The following is a 22,420-nucleotide window of genomic DNA, read 5'->3' as shown; positions in this document are numbered from 1 at the left end:
CCAACGTTTACTAGAGATTTCATTTCAAGGAATAAATAAAAAATTTTTTTTGTGGTTTTTGTTTAGAATATATAGTTCATATAGTTCATTTTTTTTCTATAATACCTGTCAAATTGTTGTAAAGTTGGCAAAATTAACAGGGAGTTTTGTTTTATCATGTTTTGAAGAAAATATGTCACATTGACGTTTGAACTTTCGTTATTCAAAAAGAAAAGGTGCATAAAAAGTGTTGTGGGGTGTTTATTTGCCATTTATTTACCCAGAAAAGGTATTTTATTCTATTAATTACTTTGTAGCACGTTTTTACAACAAATATGTACTTCGTGAAAATCGTATTTATCTAAAAATTTATTAGTATTTTAACCTCAACTAATTAGTTACTGAAAATGTTACTAAAAATCATGAAAACAACATAAATTTTATAAGGGTCCTTGATAATACCAACAGAAACCCTAAATAATTTACATTGACAAGTATTATAGAAAAAAAACGAACTATAGTTTCCTAATAGTTCTTATTCTTTTTTTATCTCTTATCTATATAGTATCCATTTGCTATTTCTTTATTCCCAAATAAAATTAATTCACTCAACACAAACAATATTCACATTTAATCCATCAAATTAATCCCAAAGATCTCCACAATGACAAAGAAAGTTGTAATCAATAAGTCATAAAAGCTCTACTAACACACAATGGAGCGTCGTTGTAGTAAAAAATCTGAATTTGTCAGGCTCCATAACCAGTTGAATCCCTAATTTATGCCCCAAACACATTCATAGACCAAATTCCTATTTGTAGATCAACTAGGAACTTATTGCAATCAAACATTTGATAAATAATAGCTAATCCAAACTCAAATAGATTTATCTGATGACATTTTATGTATATATTACCTTTAGTGGATTAGCCTCTCTACATCTCCTCGCATTCTCCCCTAGTACCTGCCTCCAGTCCATCACTTTCTCCCTCAACTCGTTACACTCTACCAGCAGATGGTTTAAAGACTCCCAGGCTCTCCTCATCCTCCATCCAATATCTATTGGCTCTAACTACGTTATTACATCTAAATCTGGCCACCAACCTCATCACCCCCCTCCATCATCAAATACTTTGCTAACCCCTCTGTTATTCCTATCCCTGTCCTCCAGTAGTCTCCACATTTCAATTCACTCAATTTTACAATGCGCCCTTTCCTCCACTCTCTCCTCAAAATGCCATTTATTGTCCATTTCGATTTTGCTCTGGGTTCTGCTGTTTTGCAACATTGCCAAATTCAAATAAACGATCAAAGATTATAAATTAATGAGCTGACAAGCTAATATTTGGCAGAAAAAAATTGTATTTCCTAAGAGAAGTTTTGCCAAAAACTTTTTTTTGTAGTGAATTAAAATGAAGATGTTGCTTCCCTTCAAACAGGAGTAGATATAAGTACAACAATAATTAATATTAATATGGAAAAGGAATTGATAAAAAAAAAGAAACATTTTTGTATGTAAGTACTATTTTATTAAATATGCATATTAAAGAGATGAAATTGACACATATGCTACACTGGAACACAACCTCGCGCAAAAAAGATTTTTTCATTGCATATAAAAATACTTTAACAACCGACAATAATTTTTTTATTAAAAACATTGTCATGTAGATATAAATATTGCATTTTGCGTTAAGTACGAAACCGTATTCTTTCAAATCCCGGAATGTACGCACACCACGACAATAAATATTCTTTGTAAGAACCATCTACTCAAAAAAAAAAATCGATGCAACAAAAACTAAAAAAAAAAAAAAACTTTAAAACGAACACAACATTTTCCTTTCTTCTCCATTTCTAAGTAGGTACATTAAGTATATGCGATTATATATTTCCTTTTTTTAAGTAAAAACGGGAGATAAGTACAGAAATGTGCTGATTGGTTTGAAAGTAAGTACATAGTTCTCTAATACAACTCGGTTTCTTGCGATACTGATTAATTAAAAAAAAATTAAACAATGCTACCCTTTTCGCTCGCTTCCATTTCTAAAGGTTTATTCCCAACGAGTCTTTTATTAGTTGTCATCGGAATTATCAGGATTAAAATGCCAGAAATTATTATCCAAAAACCGGATTGTATGAACGTTTGGGCCCAAGATTTCGTCAAGTCGAAGAAAAGGCCTTAAAATGAGAAAAAAAATTATTCCATATATAAAAAAGATAATGACGAGAATGACTTACCAGCAATTGGTGGTCCGATCAAATTACCGATACCTTGACATAATAAAATTAATCCGTAACCGATTGTAAACCGATCTAATGGTACCAAATCGGCCGTGATCATCGGTGTAAATGAAAAACTGCTCGCAAAGAACCAACCGAAAAGTATTGAGACGGTGTATAAAGCGTATTTGATTTGTATGAAAAGGTACATCCCCGCAATGCAAAATCCGCAAAGAATTAAACAAACTCCGTAAGTTTTTGTTACACTTGTCCATGGTTGATCACCTGCCCAACCCAATACAATCTAAATAGACAAGAAAATATATATTATTAGAAGGAGCATTTGGGCACAATGTTGAGATGTGCCATGCATAATATTAGAAAATGTTTAACGCAAATTCAAGGGATGGCCGAAATGATGTTAAAGATGTTCAAAACGATATTGAGGTATGCTAAGTAGGTACTACAATGAAGGATATCTGAAACGACGTAGTGGGATGTCAGAAACAAAATTAGCCTAAATAACCTTCATTTGGGACTATGTCAAAGCGTATCAGAATAGACATTCGAGACACTATTGAGGTGTGCCAATTAAGTTCAGAATAAGGAGACTCAAGGATATCAGTCTATCATGTGATATCAAAGACTATATTGAAGAATGCTGGGGATGATAATACCGAAACAATGATGACAAATTGATATTGGAACGATGTTGTGGTGTGTCTGGAATCATATTAAGGCATATTTGAGTTTGTGTTGAGGGATATCATGGTTGATGTTGAAATATGCACGGGGTGATTTTGAGAGATGTCAGAGATAATGTTGTAAGATCTCAGGAATCATATAGAAAAGTATTTGGAACGATATTAATAATTAAACGATGTAGAGAGTTAGAAGAAACAATGTTGACGACTCAATAGCCTCGAATCTATGTTATTATCTATGTCTGGAATGATGTTATGAGGTGTCGGAGAACATATTGAGGGATGTCCCAGACAATATTGACGTTTATTTAAAATAATATTGAAGAATATCTGCTGCTATAAATTTATGGGACTAAGTTGAGGTGCCCAAGACGATGTTGATAGGTGTCAGAGAAGATATGTTTGGAAGTATGATTACGTGTGTCTGGGAATAATATGGAGTGATGTTCGAGACGTTATGAACGATGTTGAAGGGCAACAAAGACAACATTGTGACGATGTTGAAGTATTCCAGGGACGACGTTGATTATGTCAGGGTAGCAGTGGTGATTTTGAGGAGTTTTGTGTTGAGATAATGATGTCAATGTGTGATTTTGAATAATCACTAATTCTAATATTGGTAAAAAGGGGATCCGTACATATTATCAAAAATGTTTGCAAATTTCGTTAACCCTTAATGATTAACTCATCTTAACCCTTTGTGTCCCGACGGTACTTTAAAGTACCGATAGTTTTAAACACTCATTTTAAACTGTAGGTATCTATTCGGCGCATTTAGAGCTGTAGGTACTTTCTACTATACAAGAAAGAATCTGTATAAAAAATGACACAATTCTCATTGTAGGATTTTTAGGTATATTTAAACTTATTCGTCCAGATGTGACCATAGATTATTACAGATCAAAAAGAAAGCATTGAGCTTTAATTTAAAATAAGTCTCATTAATTTCAATAAATACGGCTCCCAGCAATTTTTAAATTAGCATCTTTTTTGACATTTTTAGGTTATACGAAAATGTAAGTTTTGTTTCAACATTTTTTTTCTCAATATTTTTCCAATCCAACCCAACAATTATTATATATCATTGTAAAGAGAAAGCTTTGAGCTTTAATTTAGAATAAGTCTCATTCCTTAATTTCAATAAATACGGCTCCCAGGAATTTTTAAATTAGCATCTTTTTTGACAGGTTTAGGTTATACGAAAATGTAAGTTTTGTTTCAATATATTTTTTCTCAATATTTTTCCGATCCATTCCAACAATTATTATACATCATTGTAAAGAGAAAGCTTTGAGCATTAATTTAGAATAAGTCTCATTCCTTAATTTCAATAAATACGGCTCCCAGGAATTTTTAAATTAGCATCTTTTTTGACAGGTTTAGGTTATACGACAATGTAAGTTTTGTTTAAAAATTTTCTTTCTCAATATTTTTCCAATCCAACCCAACAATTATTATACATCATTGTAAAGAGAAAGCTTTGATCTTTAATTTAGAATAAGTCTCATTCCTTAATTTCAATAAATACGGCTCCCAGGAATATTTAAATTAGCATCTTTTTTGACATTTTTAGGTTATACGAAAATGCAAGTTTTGTTTCAACATTTTTTTTCTCAATATTTTTCCAATCCAACCCAACAATTATTATACATCATTGTAAAGAGAAAGCTTTGAGCTTTAATTTAGAATAAGCCTAATTCTCAAAATGTACTGCGTGCAATGTTTTTTTATGTTGTAATAAAAGAAAGAACTGTTTTTCTGAATGTCATAATATGATTTAGATAAAGCAAGTGTTAGTTATTTTCTAACGTAATAAAAAATGTATTATTTTTATATTAGCAATAATAGTTTTTGTGTACTGAAAATATATTTTAACGCTTGACGGTACTCTCAAGTACCATTATCCCCCTTGGAATGGGGGGATTGCATATTTTGCTAAAATTGATTCCAAAGACCTCTATTGAGTGTATTTTGATAGCGTTTTAATTCTGTCACAAAGATTCAACATTTTTGACTTCTTGGGACACAAAGGGTTAATTAATTAAAGACGTTAATATTCTAACTCTAACTTGCGATGTCAAAGTTATTCATATTAATTATGTCACTAATTTTAGCTTTTATATTTACCATTCCAATTCCGTTTGTTAATCCAATTGCTGAAATAACAGTCGATATTTCTGACTTGGAATACCCTTTGGCCGACATCAATTCCGGCAAATAGAAATAAGGAACGATAAACCATGTAAACAATAAAATCGTAGATAACGCCATCAATAAGAAATGAAATTCGGTCAACAAAGAAAAATCTACCATGTCTTTTAATAAACCAACGAATTCATCATACCATTTCTACAAAAACAAACAAATTAATTCATTTCAAACAAAAAAAAAATTAAATTACCTCTTCTTCTTCAGGAGCCAACGTTATCATTGAATTTCTATAAATATTCGGGCAACTCGAAGCTCTTAATCGATATTTATGGATATTTAACATCGCGCCACGATGCATAACTGAGTTTCGGTGTAACTTAATGTTCTTAAAATGATGATGGGTGTTCATCCCGAGTTGTTTCATGAACCAGGAAACCGAGTCGGATCTTGTTATTGGTTTTGTTGTGGGAATATGTTCCAGGGAAGTTTTTCTTTGCCTCGTCATTGATTCTTTGTTATTATTCGGCATCGAATGTTGATGAACAAGCTTTTTTTCGCAATTTGTATCTTTAGCTTTCTTTAATTTCATCGATAACGTCACCGGGACCCTGTTCATCGTGGTATCGTTGGTCTCCTTGATTTTATTTAATCGGTGATCTGAGATGCTTCTTGAAAACAACAAACTTGGGTAATTCTCCAAGATGACGTTGTAAAACTTTTTGTTCGCCGCCAAATGTTGAAGAACTTCCAACGGAACTTTTTCGTTTTGTTTAACGAACGTTGGCAGGCTCAAATCGGATCGGTGCAAAACGTTTTTTAAGTTTTCTTCGTCTTTGTTTTCATCGACGGTTGCGGCTAAACTTTGTAAAAGATATTCGGTGTTTTTGCCGCTTTTTAATAACTCTCTGAGTTCTTCGATGTCGGGGAAATCGTCGGCTAAGCTTCGCCCGGAAACGGATGTTGTGGATGTTGATGATTTCTTGCTGGATTTTGTGAGTTTGTTTTCTTCGATTAACCAATCGGGATCGCGCATTAAAGCGCCGCAAATGCACATGTTAAAAAACGTCCCTGCTAATAACAAAACGGTTCCTCTCCAACCGTAAGAATACAAAAAATGTTCAGTCATCGGGGCATAAACGAACGTGCCAAATCCCGTTCCACACGCTCCTAACCCAATTGCTAGATTTCGTTTCTTATCGAACCAATAAGCGATTGAAACGACGGCTGTTACATAAATTAAGCCCAAACCCAATCCTGCGATTACACCAAATGTTATGTATTGACCAGTTATCGTTCTACAAAAAGAACTCAATACGAATCCTAATCCCGAGATTAATCCTCCAACGATGGTCATCAAACGACAACCATAACGATCGACTAAAGCACTCATTATTGGGCCTGTTAATAAAGGAACCGCTAAGAAAAGACTCCCAATCCATGACGTAACCGATTTTGATTCGCCATATTCGTATAAAAACTCGATGTAAAGGAGACCAAACGAAAAACTTATTCCATCAGCAATCATCGAAAGTAATAAAGATGACAAGACCACCATCCAACCCCACCCACCATCGGGAATATTAGGCCCACTCCTTGTAACAATTCGGCTTTCAGTTTCATCGTCATCGGATAAAGATAATTTTGATGAACCCGCAGATTCTTCGTCCATAAAATGGACTTCCGCTGGAATTAAAGTGCCATTTTTTGGACTTGAATTTCCATTTTTAACTTTTAAAGTTTCATTTTCGGTCGTAGTGATGATCCCTTTCGATTTTTTTTCAATCAGCGGCTCAGACGCGTTCTTAAGATCCTTATCCCCCATTTCTTTTAACTTTTTTGATTATTTTTTATTTGATTCTTATTCACAGCCAACAAAAAAAACTTGTTTTAAAGTATTTAAAGCTAAGTTTTAATCTCTCCTCTGTTGTAATACTGTAAAAATAGCTACCGAGATTTTTATATTTATTTTTTTTAATATAAATTCTTTTTGATTTAACTAAATGGTTGTTGCATCCACCTTTTGGACCAACCCTGTAATCTTAATCTGGGATCACGTGATAATCTCGGGCAAGACGATGAGGAGATCTTCAATGGTGACGGTGATTCGTACCAGATCATCAATGACCGGTACCTTTTTTTGGTTCCGTTAGAAAGAAAAAAGGAAAATTTGATCACTTTTTTGTAATAAGTTAGGGTAAGTTTTTTGGGACTTGGTCCGATTTTTCTTTATTTATTACTCGTTTAAGCTTAAGGCCAGATAATCCTGAGATTTTCTTCGTTATTAAATAGCTTTTTTTTTCGTTATTAAAGGTTTAATGTCGACTTTAATTGACTTGATGTTCCCATTCTATACCTGAAAAAAAAATCAAAAATTAACTTACGATTTTTGTGAAGATTAAAAATTTTTTTTTATTTTAATGATGTGAGACGTCAAAAAGACTTTTGAAATGTTAAAGTGAAGTTTTCATTAATTATTGGTGACATATCTAAAATGATTTAGAACGAAACATAATGTATTTGGACAATTTAAGACAATAATCTGATCGAGTCTAACAAATTGTAAACGATGGTTTATTTTTGCTAGTTAAGAAATGATCTTTATATCAAATTAAATCTAAAAGATCACAGTTCGAAGTAATCCATAAATATATTATGATTTTATAAGAAAATTTGGGAGATATAAGCTTTTGAAAAAAAAGTAGGGTTATATGGATTTTTTAATCGGTGTGAACTTTAAAAAATCGCCCAAGCTTTATTTTTGGGAGTAAAGGAATGATTTTTATGTCAAATTAAAGCTAAAAGATTATATTTTATTGTAATCCATAAATATATTATGGTTTAATAAGAAAATTTGGGAGTTAAAAACATTTGAAAAAGAAGTAGGGTTATATTGATTTTTTCATCTGTGTGAACTTTAAAAAATCACCCAAAGTTTATTTTTGGGAATTAAGGAATAATTTTTATGTCAAATTAAAGCTAAAAGATCATATTTTTAAGTAATCCATAAATATATTATGATTTAATAAGAAAAATCGGGAGATAAAGACGTTTGAAGGAAAAGTAGGGTTATATTGATTTTTTAATCTGTGTGAACTTTAAAAAATCGCCCAAGCTTTATTTTTGGAAGTTAAGGAATGATTTTTATGTCAAATTAAAGCTAAAAGATTATATTTTATGATAATCCATAAATATATTATGGTTTAATAAGAAAATTTGGGAGATAAAAACATATGAAAAAAAAGTAGGGTTATATTGATTTTTTCATCTGTATGAACTTTAAAAAATCACCCAAAGTTTATTTTTGGGAATTAAGGAATAATTTTTATGTCAAATTAAAGCTAAAAGATCATATTTTTAAGTAATCCATAAATATATTATGATTTAATAAGAAAAATCGGGAGATAAAGACGTTTGAAGGAAAAGTAGGGTTATATTGATTTTTTAATCTGTGTGAACTTTAAAAAATCGCCCAAGCTTTATTTTTGGAAGTTAAGGAATGATTTTTATGTCAAATTAAAGCTAAAAGATTATATTTTATGATAATCCATAAATATATTATGGTTTAATAAGAAAATTTGGGAGATAAAAACATATGAAAAAAAAGTAGGGTTATATTGATTTTTTCATCTGTATGAACTTTAAAAAATCACCCAAAGTTTATTTTTGGGAATTAAGGAATAATTTTTATGTCAAATTAAAGCTAAAAGATCATATTTTTAAGTAATCCATAAATATATTATGATTTAATAAGAAAAATCGGGAGATAAAGACGTTTGAAGGAAAAGTAGGGTTATATTGATTTTTTAATCTGTGTGAACTTTAAAAAATCGCCCAAGCTTTATTTTTGGAAGTTAAGGAATGATTTTTATGTCAAATTAAAGCTAAAAGATTATATTTTATGATAATCCATAAATATATTATGGTTTAATAAGAAAATTTGGGAGATAAAACATTTGAAAAAAAAGTAGGGTTATATTGATTTTTTCATCTGTGTGAACTTTAAAAAATCACCCAAAGTTTATTTTTGGGAATTAAGGAATAATTTTTATATCAAATTAAAGCTAAAAGATCATATTTTTAAGTAATCCATAAATATATTATGATTTAATAAGAAAAATCGGGAGATAAAGACGTTTGAAGGAAAAGTAGGGTTATATTGATTTTTTAATCTGTGTGAACTTTAAAAAATCGCCCAAGCTTTATTTTTAGAACTTAAGGAATGATTTTTATGTCAAATTAAAGCTAAAAGATTATATTTTATGATAATCCATAAATATATTATGGTTTAATAAGAAAATTTGGGAGATAAAAACATTTGAAAAAAAAGTAAGGTTATATTGATTTTTTCATCTGTGTGAACTTTAAAAAATCACCCAAAGTTTATTTTTGGGAATTAAGGAATAATTTTTATGTCAAATTAAAGCTAAAAGATCATATTTTTAAGTAATCCATAAATATATTATGATTTAATAAGAAAAATCGGGAGATAAAGACGTTTGAAGGAAAAGTAGGGTTATATTGATTTTTTAATCTGTGTGAACTTTAAAAAATCGCCCAAGCTTTATTTTTAGAAGTTAAGGAATGATTTTTATGTCAAATTAAAGCTAAAAGATTATATTTTATGATAATCCATAAATATATTATGGTTTAATAAGAAAATTTGGGAGATAAAAACATTTGAAAAAAAAGTAGGGTTATATTGATTTTTTCATCTGTGTGAACTTTAAAAAATCACCCAAAGTTTATTTTTGGGAATTAAGGAATAATTTTGATATAAAATTAAAGCTAAAAAATCTTATTTTATGATAATCCATAAATATATAATAATTTTATAAGAAAATTTGTGAGATAAAAATGTTTGAAAAAAGTATACTGATTTTTTAATATCTTTTATTCCAAAAATTTTTATCTACCAAATTGTCTCATTAAATAATAATATATTTATGGATAATCACAAAATATGATCCTTTAGTTCTAAGTTGTTACAAAAATTATTCGTTAATTCCCAAAAATAAATCTTGGGCGATTTTTTAAAATTTCTCGTTCAAAAATCTAATGAATTTAATAATATCACAGCAATATTTTTTAATGTTTAATTTATTGTTTATTATTTAACTGCGCATTTCAATCGGAAAGATAAGATCGATAATTTCCGTAATTTGTTATTATTTACATTGAAAAACGTGGTTCAAAAGTGCAATTTTCAACGTATAATCGATTTTGAAAACAACATCTCCACTAAAACTGCAAAAGAAACCGTTATTGCATACAAACAGAAAAGTAAACACCGTAAATAAAGTTCTACCGGTTATTACTGGATTTCTTGGAAGGTCTAATTCGTTGTAACAAGATTAAATTGTCTATCTAAACTTGCCACTTATTTTATTACTTTTTTATAATTAAAATAAACAATTAAATCTTTTATTTGTTATAAAAAGTTTTTATTAAAAATGTCGTAATCTAAATTAGACTTTAATTCCAGTTTGCGCATCTGTTTTGTTGTACACGTTTATTTTCAACTTGATTCTATATTTAGTTGGGTTCTTTAAAGTATTTGTTTACCAACCGAACTCGGCTTTAAAACCCACGTCATAATATATTCCTTTTTTTCTATTATTAAGATATCTTAATAGTTTGATAACCGTATCGATAATCTTTTTTAAGTATCAAGTAGTAAACCATCAGTTAAAAAAAATTTACAATGAAATGAGTGAGGAGTTTGGAGAGTTCTTGACAAGGTCGAGTGGAAATTTCCATTCTATCCCCGCTATATAATGTATAACTGTGAACAGTAAATTCATTCGCGTTTCACCGAGAATCCTCATTCATTCCTATGTACATACATACATATATAAACTTGTTGAATTGATATTTTAATTTTCCATGTAGTCATCTGAGTGGAAATCGAGTTCTTAATTGGAAAATGTTTGTGGCTATTTTTATTAAACGCTTTCAAACGAATCGATTTCACACACACTTTGCATTTTGAAATAATATAAATGTCATTGCAACGTTGTTTTTGTTGTTGCTGTTAAAATGAATTAATAGATTTTTAAGGAGTTTAATCATTTTTAATTTGTGCGGTCAAAAGTTTGAATAATATTAGAAAAAACCGGTCATGCGCTATCTTATCCGGTTAAATTTAAGTTATGTCTAGGTAATACTGGATAATTTTGGAATGGTAAAAATGATAAAAAAATCGTGATTAAGCCGACGCGCTTTTCTATCCTTAAAATTAATATAAACCGTTAGTTTAAAGTTTTGGGACTTTAAATCCTCTATGTTGGTATTAGTTTAAATTAGGTTTTAATGGGATTTTAAAAATCATAATATATTTATGGATTACCTCAAAATATGATCTTTCAGCTTTAATTTGATATAAAAATCATTTCTTAACTCCCACAAATAAACGTTGGGCGATTTATTAAAGTTCACACACATTAAAAAATCAATATAAATAACCCTACGTTTTCTTCAAACATCTTTATCTCCCAAATTTTCTTATTAAATCATTATATATTTATAGATTATCTCAAAATATGATGTTTTAGCTTTAATTTGACATAAAAATCATTCCTTAACTCCAAAAAATAAAGCTTGTGCGATTTTTTAAAGTTCACACAGATTAAAAAATCAATATAACCCTACTTTTTTTTCAAAAGCTTATATCTCCCAAATTTTCTTATAAAATTATTATATATTTATGGATTATCACAAAATATGATCTTTTAGCTTTAATTTGATATAAAAATTATTCCTTAATTCCCAAAAATAAACCTTGGGTGATTTTTTAAAGTTTACACAAATGAAAAGATCAATATAACCCTACTTTTTCTTCAAACGTCTTTATCTCCAGATTTTTCTTATTAAATCATAATATATTTATGGATAACCTAAAAATATGATCTTTTAGCTTTAATTTGATATAAAAATCATTCCTTAACTCCCAAAAATAAAGCTTGAGCGATTTTTTAAAGTTCACACAGATTAAAAAATCAATATAACCCTACTTTTTTTTCAAAAACTTATATTTTCCAAATTTTCTTATAAAATTATTATATATTTATGGATTATCACAAAATATGATCTTTTAGCTTTAATTTGATATAAAAATTATTTCTTAATTCCCAAATATAAACCGTGGGTGATTTTTTAAGTTTACACAGATGAAAAAATCAATATAACCCTACCTATTTCAGCTTTCATTTGACATAAAACTCCCAAAAATAAATCTTGAGAAATTTTTTAAATTTCATTTCAAATTAAAGAATTATTGTTACTTGTTGTCGATTTATTTTTATAATATAGTTGACGTCGCGACGCCTTCGTTGGCGAAAATAGACGTTCCAAGCCGGATTTAAGTTGCCAAAACCGGATAGAACGTCTGGCATGTTTTGGAATTTTCCGATTATTTTATTGAATTGCGCGTTTCTGACACAGTTTTTCTCATTTATAAACCGTACTTATACGTCATTGATTATGTAACAAGTTCAAGGAGAAGTTCTTATCACCGCGACCTTATCCAAGAGACAATATTTTTTTTTATTCTGATTGTTTCCCATCAATCATTTTATCGGATTTAAATTAATTTGTATTTATTTAATTTTTACACATCAACTCTTTTATTTGATAAGAAATTGCATAACAAGAAAAGTTAATAATAAATATTAACCTTTTTTAAAAGAAAAATCGAACTCAATTTCATTATAGTTAAAAGGTCGGTCAAGTTTGAAAAGATCAATAAAGTAATAACCATGACCTTTTCTATTCAATTTGACGCTTAAAACACAAAAGCTACTGCTCTTTATATAAATAGTAAAAAGGAATTTAACAAAAAGAAAGGAACGATATCATTTTCGAGATAATAAGTAAATCTATGTAGTGGTTTATTTATAGAAACGCTTTATAAATAGCAACATTGCTTGGGGACACTTATTATCATTTACAAACACGTGCTCTCTCCAAACTAAATAGGTACATTTTTGATTTGGCTTGATTCAATGAAATTCTTGGCAAGGAACCGTTCCAAAATAAATTAGTCTGGGAAAAATAAATTAAATAATTAAAAATTTTACTAAAAATCTCAATGATTGACGACTTTCTAATCTAAAAGTAGTCTTTTAAAACTCTTTAAAAAGTCTTTAAAAGTCTTCAAATACTAATATTGAAAGTGGATTGAAAGTTTCGCATCGAGAGCTTCTCAAACCTGGTCGTTTCTGGTTTGTAACCCCGTTGAAAGTTTTTAAAGCGGTGCGAACCCGCCTTTAACCGGATTCAGCTGGTTAATCTAACCCATACATGCGGAAACCACGTTAATCAAAAAAATACGACAAAGGAATTAAATGAAATTACAAAATGAGCTATTTTTTTTTTGTTGGCGTTTGAAATATTTGAAATTTTTGCATGGGATTTTTTATTAACAAAGTCTTAATTTGTGTTGTTAGTATTAATTATTCTTTGTTGCTAATTATATACACAAAAATATTGATTTAAATAATTAAAATGTTGAGTAAGGTTTGGATTTTTATATTTTATACCAATTAAAAAATTTTATTTAAAAAAAAATATTTATCGCTAAAATTTACTTATTAAACCATAAAATATTTATGGATTACATCAAAATATGATGTTTTAGCTTTAATTTGATATAAGAATCATTTCCTAACTCCCAAAAATAAACCTTGAGTGATTTTTTAAAGTTCACACAGATGAAAAAATCAATATAACCTTACTTTTTCTTCAATCGTCTTTATCTCCCAAATTTTCTTATTAAATCATTATATATTTATAGATTACCTCAAAATATGATCTTTTAGCTTTAATTTTACATAAAAATTATTCCTTAATTCCCAAAAATAAACCTTGGGTGATTTTTTAAAGTTCACACAGATGAAAAAATCAATATAACCCTACTTTTTCTTCAAACGTCTTTATCTCCCAAATTTTCTTATGAAACAATAATATATTTATGAATTATCATAAAATATAATCTTTTAGCTTTAATTTGACATAAAAATTATTCCTTAACTCCCAAAAATAAAGCTTGGGTGATTTTTTAAAGTTCACACAGATGAAAAAATCAATATAACCCTACTTTTTCTTCAAACGTCTTTATCTCCCAAATTTTCTTATGAAACAATAATATATTTATGAATTATCATAAAATATAATCTTTTAGCTTTAATTTGACATAAAAATTATTCCTTAACTCCCAAAAATAAAACTTGGGTGATTTTTTAAAGTTCACACAGATTAAAAAAATCAATATAACCCTACTTTTTTGTTCAAAAGCTTTTATCTCCCAAATTTTCTTATTAAATCATAATATATTTATGGATTACCTAAAAATATGATCTTTTAGCTTTAATTTGATATAAAAATCATTTCTTAACCCCCACAAATAAACCTTTGGCGATTTTTTAAAGTTCACACAGATTAAAAAATCAATATAACCCTACTTTTTCTTCAAACGTCTTTATCTCCCGATTTTTCTTATGAAATCGTAATATATTTATGGATTACCTCAAAATATGATGTTTTAGCTTTAATTTCACATAAAAATCATTCCTTAACTCCCAAAAATAAAGCTTGGCCGATTTTTTAAAGTTCACACAGATTAAAAAATCCATATAACCCTACTTTTTTAAAAGCTTATATCTCCCAAATTTTCTTATAAAATTATCATATGTTTATAGATTATCACATAATATGATCTTTTAGCTTTAATTTGATGTAAAAATCTTTCCTTAACTCCCAAAAATAAACCTTGGGTGATTTTTTAAAGTTCACACAGATGAAAAAATCAATATAACCTTACTTTTTCTTCAATTTCTAATTTTTTTTTCAAAAGTTTTTATCTCCCAAATTTTCTTATTAAATCATTATATATTTATAGATTACCTCAAAATATGATCTTTTAGCTTTAATTTGACATAAAAATCATTCCTTAACTCCTAAAAATAAAACTTGGGTGATTTTTTAAAGTTCACACAGATTAAAAAAATCAATATAACCCTACTTTTTTGTTCAAAAGTTTTTATCTCCCAAATTTTCTTATTAAATCATAATATATTTATGGATTACCTAAAAATATGATCTTTTAGTTTTAATTTGATATAAAAATCATTTCCTAACCCCCACAAATAAACCTTTGGCGATTTTTTAAAGTTCACACAGATTAAAAAATCAATATAACCCTACTTTTTCCTCAAACGTCTTTATCTCCCGATTTTTCTTATTAAATCGTAATATATTAATGGATTACCTCAAAATATGATGTTTTAGCTTTAATTTCACATAAAAATCATTCCTTAACTCCCAAAAATAAAGCTTGGGCGATTTTTTAAAGTTCACACAGATTAAAAAATCCATATAACCCTACTTTTTTAAAAGCTTATATCTCCCAAATTTTCTTATAAAATTATCATATATTTATAGATTATCACAAAATATGATCTTTTAGCTTTAATTTGACATAAAAATTATTCCTTAACTCTCAAAAATAAAACTTGGGTGATTTTTTAAATTTCACACAGATGAAAAAATCAATATAACCCTCTTTTTTCAAAAGTTTTTATCTCAAAATTTTTCTTATAAAATTATCATATATTTATGGATTATCACAAAATATAATCTTTTAGCTTTAATTTGACATACAAATCATTCCTTAACTTCCAAAAATAAATCTTGGGTGATTTTTTAAAGTTCACACAGATGAAAAAATCAATATAACCTTACTTTTTTTCCAAAAGTTTTTATCTCAAAATTTTTCTTATAGAATTATCATATAGTTATGGATTATCACAAAATATGATCGTTTGGCTTTAATTTTCATTCTTTAACCCCCAAAAACAAACTTTGGGTGATTTTTTAAAGTTCAAAATGTAGCGCCTCGCCCGCGAGCGATCCAACAGGAAGAACAGATTAAATCTCTGACCTACCACAGCAACTCATACTTCTAGTTCTAGTTTTACATAATCACTAGAACTAACACAAGACGTAGAACTAGTCATCTAATTATTCGGGTTTAGCAGTCTTGAGAGACGTGCGGCTAAATCCGAATGTAAAAAATAAAGTATAGAAGTCTCAAATGTAGCGCCTAGTAACGCAAAATTGTTTAAGAATGTTATTATTTTAGTTATTGAATACTTAAAGTATGATTTAAAGTAATTTGGGGTTTGCCATAAAGTCAAATTTAGCTCAATCAATAAACCGATAAATCTCATTTTGGTTTCATTATTTCCTAGCTAAATTTAACTTTGCAAATAGTTGCATTATTAATTGTTTATGTTGTCCTAACTAATTTTTCGGTTGATTTAAAAAATTATCACAAACATTTGTACAAAAAACTTTTTTTTGTAGTTAAAAACACGCGTGTTTCAAATTATTGTTATCGTTCAAAATTAAAACATGCTTATAAAGCAATGAGTATTTATGAATGCGTTTTCTTATCATTACAAAACGTACAAAACGAGTATATAGTTTGCTTAAAAAGCGATTATTTCCTTTTTTAGAAATTCTTTTAATTTTAAATTTTTTTAAAACGGTGAGGAGAAAGTTGCTTTCGGATTTTTTGAAAATTTTTGTATGTAAAATTTATTTACATATTTATTTTGTGTTTGATAAAAACGAACAAAATGATCACGAGACTTTAAATGTTTTATCATAAAACGTTTTTGTAAACGCGATTAAATCGCCTGCACAAAATCATTTTTGTACACCACACTGCGACTGAGTTCGAATGGGTTTTTTTAGAAGCGGATAATTCTAGATTGAACCGGTTGAATTGTTTGATTGTTTTTTTCAAAAAATATTGTTTCTAAATAATAATAAAAAATATAAGTAAATAAAACAATGGATTTGTGTTGATTCTAAATCTTTAACACAATTCCAAAAAATTTTTTAATTAATAAAATCTTACCTTTTATTATTAAAAAAAGAAAAAAGTACACCACCCAATTAATTCTTCTTCAAAAATTAATTTTTTAGTTTTCTCATAAAAAATCCTTATACAACATACACAATCTTATTGTAAAGTGTGCTGCCGATGTTTCTCCAAACTAAAACCAGAGTAGGTAGAAAATATTTCCGGGCCCCAACCTATAGAAGACACTGACTTTACACAGACTCGTACTGAATCGATATTTTATCGAATGAGAGAGTAAGCGTTGCGCTCACTCCTTCGAACGTGAACTGAATGTGAGGCTTTGAGGCCAGTGCGTTCCGTTTTATAAGGCGAACCCAGGGATTTTGCGTATTCGGTGGCTTTTAAGGGGGCCGCGGGGGGAATTGTGACGTCGAAGACGGAGATGGAGCAATTTTGACTCAGCGGTATTAGAAATGTTCGCTTTTTTCATAATAAACGTAAAATGAGATGGAGGATCTTGATGGAGATTAAAAGCGTCGCGACGCCAGATTGTCGGAAGAAAATTTAGGTCAATAGCAAATGGGAAATAACAAAAAATTAAATAAGAAATAAATTTAGATTTGATTTTCAATTAGATGTAGTTTTAGAATGTAATTTAATAATTATTTGAAAAATTTCGTTGAATTAAAAATTTAACGTCTAAAACAAATATTGAAAACAGCAAAAATGATGATACTTCGCAGAATTATTGCTAAAAATGCACAATAGAGAAAAAAATGCACATATAGAAAGGATATTATACACATATATATAGGAGCTAAAGGAATACCTTTTTACCACCGTGAAATTTTTTTTGCTACTGCCAAATTTAAATTATGTACACTCATCGTGTTCCTTAGATCATTTTGAACAACTTAGGAATAAAAAATTTTAAAAAAATCGAAGTTACGGAATTAGAAATTAAAGACCCAGGTGTTTTTGTCATTGCTAAAATTGAAATGTGTGTATTAGTCGTGTTACGAAAGATATTTTATATATTTAAGAACTAAATTCAAAAAATGTAAAATTACAAATTTGGAGCTAAAGGAATACCTTTTTACCACCGTGAAATTTTTTTTGCTACTGCCAAATTTGATTTGTATATATTCATCGTGTTTCTTAGATCATAATTACTATTAGTAAGATATGTTACTTACTACTGTAATGTCTTTTTTTAGGTGTAAACCTCGCAATAGCAATGCCACCAGGATATAATTTTGACCCGAGGTTGCTGGCGCCCAAGGCAGTAGTGCTATATTGTCTTCTTCTAAGTCTAAATAATGACATGATATATATTTGATGATAATAGTTATTTATATATTAGCACCATAACGTTCAAGTTTATGGAAATTGTAATCCTAACCTCAAAATTTTGAACTTATCAAGAAAACTTTTCGTATTGAAGGTAAGAAGAGTTTTTTAAAGTTTGAATCAACAAAAAAAAAACAATAAATTATAAAAAAATAACTTAACTTAGCCAATTTGTTTTTATGAAAACTTCGGAGGTTAAACTCAAGATATTTTCTTCGTGACAGGAACAGTTAGATTCAGGATTGGGAACCAATTTATCTCTTCACCAGAAGAATGATTTCCACCAGGAACGGAACCCATCTTCTTCGATGGTTGTGGACAGGAACGGATAGTTCAAATACGGGACCGAATTAGTTTCTTCGATAGGAACGGGATGAATTGTTTTCTTCATTGGTAGGAACGGATTTTTTTTTTACACTCGTTAAACGTTGATTTATTTATTTTTTTGGTACAAAAAAAGCGTGCGTCTCTTCAGACAACAGAAACCACCATTGTTGTTGATAAATTCCGTTTTTCGAATGTTAAATTTTCAAATAACGTCTCCTGATTGGTTAAATTCATCGGTTTGAAATTTGTACTTTAGTTTTTTCAATGTTACCAACTTTGACATTTGAAATATCTCTAATTCAATTTGTCAAATTATTATTTAAAAGTTTTAAAATTATTTATAATTTTGCATGATATTTCGTAATTTTGATGCTCTTTTAAATCAATTTTTAAATATCTATTCATTTTCTTCTGATTTCAACGATAAATTTTCCAATATGTTCAAATTAATTTTGTAAATTTTCATCCTAATTTCATTATTTCAAACAAATATTGATTATTTTCTTTGTTAACTAAGTTAAGGTTATCGTTTTCAATAGGTTTTAACCGGGTAGATAAAGATTTAAATAAATAATTTTGAAAAATTTAAATTGAGGTTATCTGATATTGAGAATTTTTAAAATTATTTCGTATCGACTTTACAAGTGATATCTTAGGATTAGAACATTAAAGAACAATAAAATGTATCGAAATTCACTAGTGTATAGTATCTAACATTATTTTACAATTGTTCATAAACTCTTCCACGATCAATAGGTCAAATATATGGTCAATATGGTCAAAGATGACCAAGTGATGATGAATAACGATGAATAGAAGCATCCAAGCCACTCCAAGCCTAAGTGAAAGAAAGAAGGAGAAGAAGACGAATAGATTCTTGCGACAAGGCCAATCTAAAAACCCAAATTATTAAAAATAAAAAATCTTCTGCAACTAACCAGTGGGAAGTTGAGTGTGACTGAATATTAAATAAAAAAAGATTCTCTGTCTATTAGTGTTAGTATTATTTCAGAGGCTTCTAAGGATTTAATAAAACTAAATTTATTTCCAATTAATTTATATCATAACACTTAACCCATAACTTTTATTGTAAAGCTGCGGATGCTTCTAAATCTTTGATACAATCATGAAATCCTCGAACGAGCAAATGATGATTCGGGGCTAATTGAGCGTCACACATGACCCCAAATGTCACATGTTTACCATATTGATTAGCACAAAGCGAAACACCTACAATGTTGTAAGCTTTTTTTACAAATTTTAACTAAATACTACATTTTACTTACTTATATTAGCTTGTGGTGGTCTCCAATAAATAACTGATGAAACTTCTTGCCCCCAAATTGTGCTTTGAATCACGAAAGGTTGTCTGTTTGTTATTTCGGTAAAAGAAACTGAATACCTTAAAGAAAGATATTTTAAAGCAATTCCGATTAAAGTCGCTGGTAAAAATTTCGATAAAAATCCGTATTTAGTTTGTAAAACGCTTAATAAATAAGTTAATTGTTGCGTTTCGGATGCATACAAAGTGTTGTCTTTGATATCGCGTAAATTTTCTAGTAAATTCGCATCTTTCCTCGAATCCAAAATCGGTAGATTTAAACATAACATCCCACCAATTGCATCGTTGGCTTTAACATTTGGCCCGGTTAACAAAAAATAATTGGAATTAATATTTCTAGCGGTTATCGGGATCTCTTTAAGCATCGTTGAGTTTGTGTGGGTAATAAATCGTGATAACGCCTCACTCGCAGCTGCTAAAATAATTTCGGTATCGCTGCAAGAAGTGTTTTTTGCAACTTTTCGAATCGATTCGATCTTAACAGGTTCGGACCAAGCGGTGACTTTTCTTCCGCATAAAGTAACAGTTTCGATTTTTTCGTAACTTTTGGTTAACTCGTCCCAAACGGTTCGAGGAGTATAAAAAATTATTCTCCAAAATGTTAATAATTCTTTTAAAGCTTTAAACGTTAACGGGACGTAACTGTATAAAAATCCAACCACTGTGTCGGGGTAAGCGCAATAACTTAGATTAACGCAGCTTTGAAAAGCTTTAAATTCCATGTAAATTTTAAATGGGATGCTTAAAATCCACGTAGACCATTTTAACGATTTTTTAGCGAATGTTGTTACCACTTTTTTCGGGTGCAACATTATTAAAATGGAAAATATAAAAGTTGAAAAATTAATTTGGCGCTTTTTACATTCTCTTTGTACCGTTGTTTTGATTGATTTTAGGATTGAAATTAAATCGGATTTTGGGGATTTTATAAAGTTCTTTCGGGTCTCTTTTAATGTTGAAACGAAAACGATTAGGATGATTGATAAAAGTTCGAAAAAATCGGGTTTTCTTTTAAACAATTCTGGTTTTTCTAAAGGATCGTTGTTCGATATGAATTCGTTCCAATGGTTTGTTAAATCTTCAGTTAAACGTTCTTTTAAAGTTGGTAAATAACTTGGTGGTTTCATCACTGATGTTAAAGTTGTTTTGTTTAGAGACGATCTAAAAAGAAAGATTTATTAGATTAAATTTTATTTTAAAGTCTTTCAAAGGTATGAGGAAATCAAAAAAGCTTGTTGGTGTGTGTCAAAATAGGTCAAATTAATTTTTAACTTCTTGATCAATGAGTGCTCCTTAGATCATAATTAGTAAAAAGGAGTGTTTATATTAGATTTTAAAATTACTCATCATTTAATACGATGCGATAATATAGTTTTGAGCCGAGTTATGTGTTATAATGTTTTTATAAGTTACTTACAACAAAAAAGATACTTACTCGCTCATATTGTTTCTTACTGGTGGTATTAAAGGTAACATATCAGCAATATTTAATCCTTCACTCAACAAAATATGATGTAATCTTAATAAGATGTAATGTTTATTCTCAGAAGATGGGATGATTACCATTTGCCATGGTGGTACATTATTTGGAAGTAGTTTACAAACTAAATCGCTTACACAATCCTAAAAACATGCAATAATAATAATATTAATTCTTAAATTAAGAAAACATTATTTTTACTTGGACATTTAATTCATTAATTGCTCTTCCACGAAACGAATAAGGCGCGAGAATTAAATTTTGATTCAAATCAAAGTTGCATTTACTCCAAGCGTAAGTTCCGCATCTTCGGATTAAAGAGTCGCTTAAATGCGGGAAAACTAATTTCCCGTTTTTGTCTTTGCGCCGAACTAATTCCTAGAAAATGATTTTTAAAACTAATAAATAAAAGAATTATGTTTGAATTACCTCTAAATGTATTCTAACCGATGCGGGATTCGGAGGACCTTTCACCGTTAATAAAATGGTAATAATCCCTTGATTTCGATGAGTTTCAACCAAAGTCCTTAAAGTTGTTCGTTTTAAAAATGTTAATTCTGGGTATAAAAATGATACAGATGCGATCCATAAAGTATGAAAAGTTTGGATTGCTAAAAAACAATTTTAAAATTAATGTTTTATTAATTAATTAATTAATAACTTACCGATGTAGCTAAAAAAAATCCATGGTGTTAAACAAATTGAAACCCAAAACAAGATTAGTGTTAATAAAAAATCAAAAAATGTATTTTCATCACTTCCTAAAGATTTTTTCATTTCTATTTGGGAATATTCCGATTAGAAACCGATTTATATTAAGAACGAAATGCCATCATCATCCGGTTGAAATCCAAGTAAATATTAAATATCGTTATCAGAACGCGTTTCTGTCGTTTTAACTTTTTGACCTGTTGTTGCAACAAAACGTTATCAAAATGGACAATGACCACTAAAAGTGTTAGAAAAGGATCTTGATATGCAATAAAATTAGTTAAAAA

General features: G+C 28.9%; 2 protein-coding genes across 2 annotated transcripts; both read right to left on the bottom strand.

The window, feature by feature from the left end:
* Positions 1–1,898: 1,898 nt before the first annotated feature.
* LOC111426471 (monocarboxylate transporter 14-like) lies at positions 1,899–6,965 on the bottom strand. Its single transcript, XM_023060997.2, has 4 exons — positions 5,308–6,965; positions 5,034–5,255; positions 2,221–2,506; positions 1,899–2,160 (listed from the first exon to the last, which is right to left on the bottom strand). Exons 1-4 carry the CDS (start codon positions 6,877–6,879, stop codon positions 1,991–1,993), a joined length of 2,250 nt encoding a protein of 749 aa, XP_022916765.2. The 5' UTR covers positions 6,880–6,965; the 3' UTR covers positions 1,899–1,990.
* A 12,660-nt stretch (positions 6,966–19,625) lies between these two features.
* LOC111426765 (uncharacterized) lies at positions 19,626–22,288 on the bottom strand. The gene is made up of 6 exons (XM_023061444.2): positions 22,088–22,288; positions 21,852–22,033; positions 21,624–21,800; positions 21,378–21,565; positions 19,887–21,103; positions 19,626–19,830 (listed from the first exon to the last, which is right to left on the bottom strand). The coding sequence occupies exons 1-6, from the start codon at positions 22,197–22,199 to the stop codon at positions 19,685–19,687; spliced, it is 2,022 nt and encodes a 673-aa protein (XP_022917212.2). The 5' UTR covers positions 22,200–22,288; the 3' UTR covers positions 19,626–19,684.
* Between the last annotated feature and the right edge of the window lie 132 nt (positions 22,289–22,420).

This window comes from Onthophagus taurus, chromosome 5 (genome assembly GCF_036711975.1).
Source record: "Onthophagus taurus isolate NC chromosome 5, IU_Otau_3.0, whole genome shotgun sequence".
Lineage (NCBI taxonomy): Eukaryota > Metazoa > Arthropoda > Insecta > Coleoptera > Scarabaeidae > Onthophagus > Onthophagus taurus.
This window is presented reverse-complemented; position numbering and strand designations above follow the sequence as displayed.